This window comes from Pyxicephalus adspersus, chromosome 1 (assembly GCF_032062135.1).
Source record: "Pyxicephalus adspersus chromosome 1, UCB_Pads_2.0, whole genome shotgun sequence".
In the NCBI taxonomy this organism is placed as follows: Eukaryota; Metazoa; Chordata; class Amphibia; order Anura; family Pyxicephalidae; genus Pyxicephalus; species Pyxicephalus adspersus.
The window spans coordinates 5,874,749-5,882,519 of NC_092858.1; the positions used below are offsets into that span (position 1 = coordinate 5,874,749).

The window sequence follows — 7,771 nt, forward strand, 5'->3', positions numbered from 1 at the left end:
GTGCACACAATAAGAAAATAAATCAAATATGAATATTTATTCCAGATCAATGACTCAGAGGGGGTGATTTAATGAAGCTAAGACTGGAGAAGATAGACTATCATGGGAGAACCTGGATGATCAACCAAACCTGAACTGGATTTCTTATAATAAGTTGGTATTGGTAGGCAAATGGTTTCCATCTTGGACTATATCTATTATAGGTTTCCCGAATCACCCAGGTTCTCCCATATTAGTCTATTTTCTTCAGTCTTAGAGAGCTTCATTAAATCAGGCCCAAATTGTCCTAGTCAGAGGGCCAGGATTTTTGCAATGGCAGCATAGATATTTCCCCCATGGGCCATGTATATCTTTGCAGTGTATTAACATGCGTTGAATGCCATGCATTGGCATATGTAACACACCAATGCAGCAAACCACAATAAAGTACAGTGCATTGTCTTCACATTTTGGTGCATTGCACACAGGTTTGTTGTGAGAAGAAATGGCAACATAAGGCACCCAACGCACATTTTTGCATTTACCACAATGCAGTTAGGCAAAACAGCACAAAACTTCACATATACTTTATGTAGAAAGATTTAAACAAAGGTTTTAATTGTTGTCTGTATCTCCACTTAGAACATTCACCTTCTCCATTCGAACTGGAAACCACCACGAAAATCCAACATTTTACATTTTCCTCTAAAAAAGAACCCAGGGGCAACCTGTGTCAGTGACAACTCCAAGAAGGGAATTCCCTCACTTTCTGTTGTATCTCTGGGACAGGAAATTAAATCTCATCTGGACAAAGACACCAAAAAAAAAAAAAAAAGTTTTTTTGCCCTTCTCTACTCCAGAAACAAACATTTTGGCTAAATTGACACTATAAACATTGGGACAGCCCTGGCAAACTATAATCCAAAGGAGAACGCTGCATTCCTTTCATGCACAAACTTAATTTGCCATTTGGACCAGAGTCTACCTTTATTTTTATTTCTATGGGTCGTAAACTTGATTAATGTAAACACCCCGCCACGCTAGGATGGTGGAACACAATATGACAATTATACCAGTATACAAAAATTGTACATTACTCAACAACTAGGCCCAGAGATTGATTGAAACTTTTGTAAATGACGCCAACAAATTCTAGGCGTTTAATGAGGATCCCGCTGAGCGCCATCATCATCACCATTAATGGCGCAGGAACAGCTGTCACATGTAAAATATGAACCTTCATAATCGTATAGAAAGAGGGGGGGTAATAAAAAAAACATTTTAAAGTACTAATGAGGCTTAATGCATCAAAAATTGTCATGCTTAACTTTACCGCTGAGTTCTGGAAGAAAAAGGCCAGAGGAACTTGTATAAGAGATTTGGGAGCATACAATGTAATGGTAACGTAATTACAAAATGGCAGCAGGGTAGACTGTCATGGAGCTCAGCCCAAATAATAAGATCACAGGCCAAAAAATGTCTTGCAGATGGATCAGATTGCTCCCAGCAGTGTTGACATCTGACCATAGTGGAGGTCTTGTTTTTGGAAAGGGATGTCTAGTATTGTGTAAACCCCGTCCCCAGCACCATACATTCTGTCCAAGGGGTCCCCTTGAAAAAACCTTCAGATCTTCAGGGAACCCCTTCTATAATTACTCAATGTTCAGTAGGAAGAATTCCTCTTACATTGCGAGCCACTGGGAAGAATGTCACCCTTACAGATAGCCAAAATAATTATTGGTGTCACTTAACTGACCTGGGAGCCCAAATTGCTCAATGAACCCCTAGCAACCTCTGGAGGAACCCTGGTTGAAAAACACTAGACTAGTCCAATGACTACAAGTCTGTCCTTTTCTCCTTCATGGTGGCAGTGAGTGGTCCTAACTGCTTAATTTAATGACTTATAGCCTAGTGTCCTATGAATTGGGTTTACTGGTTATCATTCTACCCAGAACACAGAAATGTCTAGTGGTAGCAAAGTACTGCAGCTATAAAATGAAAGCACATTTTATGAGTTTTTTGACTGTTTTGTTTAAACCATTTATAAGGTCTCACAAAGCAAAGTGACGTCTCATCTGCAGAGCAGTCACCATCTATTGCCGAACTGAGCCCTAAGTACCCTGCCCAGAACCCAGATTCACTTTTGCAAGCCCCAAACTTTTGGATTTGGAAGAAAGGTGGACAATTTCACAATACAACATTTTGTTGCCTAAACAATGTGCCATAGGCATGGGGGTATGGTGTCAAGTACCCATATAACACCAGTGGCTGGGATGCTCTACTCTAAAGTCGTGATTTTTACTCTCTGCAACTTCAACATTTAACAGGCTTTTTTCTATACAGGACACAACTGATAATATCTAAAAAATACTATAAATATCAAATAATTGGCAATATTTTATTTTCATGCTGGGTGTAGAAAAGAGAATTAATTCCCAATAGTATCAATTGAAAATCCCATAAGGCTGTATTTTGGCAACCCCAAGTACCAGGATGCTCGGGCCTGCAAACACCTCATTAAGTTGAATTACCATACTTTGGGAATCAAGCCATCAAACCTATTGTGTTCCATTAGTGTGAAGAGTGCCGGACTTACTACTTTTTCCAAATGGACTGCTGAGAGGGCATGTAAGGACCAGTCGGAAAAGATGGCACAGGTAACGTATTGAGTGGGCTAGAAAGAGGACTGCAGATTTTATTTTTTTGTTGTCTGGTCTAAAGGACCAGAGGCAGAAAGACAGAAAAAGGAAATGCAGAATCTAAAAAATCTAAGATTTTTATCTCCAAAATACATAAAACTCTTCCCTTCATTCGTCCATAGGAGCTTGTGACACTGTTGTAATCAACATAAAATAAAATTCACTGCCCATCATAAAATATCTCACCATAGACCAAAGCCTGTAAGTTTTCCTCCAAATTCAAGTTTTTTTGTTCATTGAACAAAATGGCTTCCTGACAGGTATATAATTTTTACTCTCGGCCTGTCCTAAGGTGGATTGGCTTTCCATGCACAAACACGTCCGTGTTTTCAGCTAACAGAAAACTTCTCTGTCACTGCGCAAGCTGCCTGATTTACAGCTTTAACTCCCATGAATCATAAACAAGACATGCTAACTTTTTCCTGATGTGGCAAAGTGCCTCGGCAAAGAAAAATATTGACTTTTTCTCCACGAAATCAATAAGTATTTTTTTCTTCCTTACAGCCGGGCTGTCAAGTTTATTCATAGAACATTTTCTTCGCCATCAGTATTCTTGATTATAAAATGACAGCCTAATTTTTTTTTACGTAAACTCACTGGGGAGATCCTTTTCCTCATGTTGTACCTAAATGGAACCGAAGCTGTACCCTCCCTGCTGTGAACACCAGGGGAGAAGTAAAAACATTGCAGGTATAGAGTGATACCATCATTGTGAACTTGACAAGGATATCACGATGTACCAAGGCCGTAGAAACAATTCAGGTAAGTTAAAAGTAGGAAGTAACCCAAAGCATACAAATAAAAGATCTGGATTACTATGGGAGCTACAGAGTTTAAAACTTGAACCCATATAGCAATTGGCATCCTCCAATACAGGCAACCCCAGCAGCTGACCACAAAGATGGAACCATTTTTGTAAGTTAAAAAAATAATTAGCATTAGTTAACACGAACATCATATGATCCAGTGAACTGAAAATTTAGAACAACCAAAACTGAACACGACAAATGGTGGGCTAACATTATTATGGCCGGTGGTGCTAAGATGCTGTGCAACAACTGGTTTGCTATCCCATTTGCTTTTCAGGGAAACAATAATTTTATATCCTGTACCATAAAAGCTCCTGGTCAGATAAAATTGTAATATATAATAGACATTAAGAGTACCAAAGAACCAAAAAAAAATATGAAAGAATACTTGGCTTGGACATTTCCATGATAAACCAGTTGATGGTACCAATGAGTTGGCCTGGTATACTAAAGGTATATCATGGTGAGAAATACCAGAGCTATCTGTGCTCTCTCTAGAAGCAAAGTGGTGGGCCAAAAATCTGTTTTATGACCAGTGGTGCTTGGACACTGTGCTACGGCTTACTTGCTCTCACCTTTGCTGTTCATGACAATAATCCTATATTCTCTATTATAAAATTTCTGCAGCTCCTAGTCAGAATAAAAATAGAATATATAATGTACTTAGAAAGAACTTAAGAACCTAAAATAGGTAGAACAGAAAATACTTGGCCTGGACATTTCCATGACTTAATCAATTAGTGGTCCCAATGAGTTGGCCCGACGTACCAAAGCCTGGCAATTCAACAAGTTGCTTCTCTTGCCTACAGCAAATTCAAGCATATATATGATGTCCAATTATCAAGCCATCAAAGACAAATCAAGTGATAGTTTTGTGCAGCTCGATAAGGTAACAGCAATGGGTGGTTAATGAAGTTCACTGACCTTTAAAACACTGTGCAGTCCAGGTCTTACAATGATGGAATCTTTCTAACATCTCTAGTTATCCAATTGTTTTTTAAGACCAGCATGAAGACCATCAATGGTCACCTGAAACCCCTGGAAAAAATGGGCTGTTTATATTCGTGCTAATGAAGGACCCTTCTACACAGCACTAGTCAACGGGAGCCCGGTATGAAAAGACACAAGCTGTGACTGCTGGTCCATTGCTAATCATTAAAAGAACATCTATAGTGACTTCAGTGTGCAGGTCATCGAGCTTTTGTTCCAGGTCAGAGGAACACAGAGGGTATTTTTCTTCTAGACTGGCAACAACCTCTAATCACTGGACTGCTCGGAGGATGCATTACTAATAATGGCAGATCCTATAAAGACAGTGCATGTACAATGAGCCCCTGATTCACACCACAACACTTCCTAAGGAACAAAGCTAGACCCCCGGAGCTGGACAGAGCCACCACTGCTCATCTGGTGTCTTTCAGCCATTTAACAGAAGGGTGGATGACATCTGGGCATTGAGGACCACTAAACATTAATGATACATTTCATAAATAATTGATGTAAAAGAGGTTTATTGGGTTTATATCTAAAAAATGTCTGGAGACCATTTACAATTAGTGGAAATTTGCAGACCCAACAAATTAGGGTTCCTCAGATTCTACACCCAATTTTAATCACTTTTGGTTGATAAAATTCAGACTCGAATTATGATCAGTTCTATGAAATTATCAAATGGTCTGCTCAATCAAATAGAAAAATCAACCCATCCATGGCTAGCCTTGTCAAGCAAAAAAAATCTCTTTCTAGTGACCTTACCAGAAGTAACAGAAGATCTTCCCTGGAGGTACAGAATGACAGAATTTAAACAAAAATAAACCAAATAATATTAGTTTGTCCCTCATGGTGTCACAACAGCTTCACACTTGATACAGTAAGTCATTTAGAAGGTTATTTTTTACTTTTTGGTATATTATTGACACTCTTAAAGCCGTCCAGCTCTGATCCTAGAGGGCCAGGATCTACCTTGAAGACTGGAGTTGGACAGCCCTGCACCAAACAGCATAGTTTTCTCCAAAGGGTTTTCTCCAAAGCAATTCCAAGCTCCGACATCCTTATGGATTTCCAGGCTCCCCAACCTTTAGAATTAGGTGGCCCCAGTCTCATTACTTACCTACTTGAATTTATTTTATACCTTGGAGGCAGAGAGAAGAATAACACTTTTTATAGTGGTGGTAGAGGTGAAGAAAGACGTCAGAATGCCAACGGGAAGATGAAGAAGAAAGAGCCCATAATTGTAGGGCTGTGACTCTATAAACAGGGCTACTTGGAATCCCAGGGTTTCTCCAGATGTTGCTAGGGGTAATTTGAGCAATGGGCAATTTGTGCCTCTTAGGTGACACCATTGTTCATTTTAGCTATAGGTAATGTTGACATTCTTCCCAATGTAAGAGGCAATCTTCCCATTGACCACCAAGCTAATAAATTGTAAGGTGCAGGTTATTATAGTAGGGGTTCCCCAAGACCTGAAAGTTATTTTAAGGGTTCCCCCATATAAAAAAGGTCAGGAAAGGCTGTTTAAAGGCACCCAAAGCCATAAGCAGCCGGCACATGATTCCATCCATCATATCCCATCCCATAACTGGTCCATTCAGCCATATTTCTAAACCTATGTCGACGTAAATCTCATGACGTCTTCTTAATAAATGACAAGCATACAGTGCACAGGGGAGATTTTATACACTACATATTTATCAGCTCCGCTGAAGAGCGATGTTGAAAGAGCAATGCTGGTGATTTGCAGAAAACACCGAATACTGCTATGTATTATTGATGAACACGAGGAGCTGATGTTACATCAAGGAGAAAACCAGGATTACATGAAGCAGAAACACCAACCACAGTTCTTAGAAAATCTACTTGTGGGGGAGAAAAAAAAAAGAACGGAACATAAAAGGCCTTTCCGCCCTGACATCCCCTTTACAAATCACAGACACAAAAGGGTTAATGGCATTTATGGAAGAATCGGTGGAAATCTATGAAGACAGCCTTCGGTTCACTTACGTATTCCATCAAGAGCCATGGAATCATCCTTCCGTTCATTTACGCTAGCCACCCATGCACTGATCCAAACGTTTTCTACTTTTTCAATCGGATCGGGGACTCCTGCTTTTTTGATTGTCAAGTTTTTGGGTGTTTTTGAAATTTCTTTAAAAAAAAAATAAAGAAAAAAATTATTAATCTGTAGTTTTCAAATGGTATTGAATTACTATTTGGTTAATAGGTTTTAATTATATATGATGGAGGAATGGAGGTAAATTAAAAAAAAATTTGCTAGATACGTTATGTACTTGGTGAAAGAACTTGGAAAATGTTATAATCTGTTTATTTGATAATGTAATTAGGTTTATTGAAAGGAATTAAAGAGATGATGTTACATTGTTTATCCAAGGTATAATGAGTTTGTGTAAAGGGAACCATCACTCCAAAATACCCTTCTATGGTCTTCTTATATGGTGTGGTGCCCAGGTATAGTGGACAATTGCAGTCACATGACGCAAGGGGACGATGCCACCCATAAACAAGATTGTGTATTTCCCTAATTTAGTCATTTCGAGCCGCACTACTTATAATATCATCCAAGTCCCCCGGAAAACATGTGACCCACTATGAGCTGAAATGATCTTGCCAACCAAATACCTTTATAAAATGACTCCAAAGCAGATCAAAACCCAACCAATAAACCCCCAAAAGTTTTAAACTCCAAACCTCCACCAGCTAAGGAAGCTGTTTGACTCCCCAATGGATTTCTATCCAGTTCTGACATTTCCACAGCTATGACTGGACAATAAGAAGAGAAGCAGCAGACTAAAGAGCTCATCTCTTTTTCTTCCAATCTCTACACATGTTCCACTGTAGCACAGCTGATTGTCTCTTCATGTGCTACCACTTCCCTCCAAGAAGTGGATACCAAGTCCCATAATTGGATATTTACACTGCTTGCCTTTATCTTTTCTTATATCTTTTCTTTTCTTATAGTTTCTTAAACTTTTTAAGATGACATCAAAAGAATAGTTGCTGATCCATCCAGAAGGGTCTTTGTTTAACCTTTTCCCATAGAACTACTGCCATGCTATGCTAGGTGTTAGTTGTTCCCTCAGGGCAGAGATCTAGAATACCACTTTGCAAGCTTTTATTAAACACCAGTTAAAGCCATTTCCTCTCTGACAGGATAACTACTTTATCTAAAAATGTCAGTAGCAGGACCTCATTATGCTGGTGCTGGGGATGAATTGTCCTCATTGAGCCTCATGATAAGGCTGGAATGTCAGGACTCACCATGTGCAC

At 39.2% G+C, this 7,771-nt stretch overlaps 1 protein-coding gene across 4 annotated transcripts in view; it reads right to left on the reverse strand.

Annotated features, from left to right (window-relative positions):
• Nucleotides 1–6,785, reverse strand: part of TENM4 (teneurin transmembrane protein 4) — a 152,310-nt gene extending 145,525 nt beyond the window's left edge. For all 4 annotated transcript variants that reach the window (XM_072401489.1, XM_072401479.1, XM_072401470.1 and 1 more), the window contains exon 1: nt 6,488–6,785. In XM_072401489.1, coding sequence (XP_072257590.1) covers nt 6,488–6,506 — 19 coding nt within the window. In that variant the 5' untranslated portion in view covers nt 6,507–6,785. The remainder of the gene's footprint in view (nt 1–6,487) is intronic.
• Nucleotides 6,786–7,771: the final 986 nt, after the last annotated feature.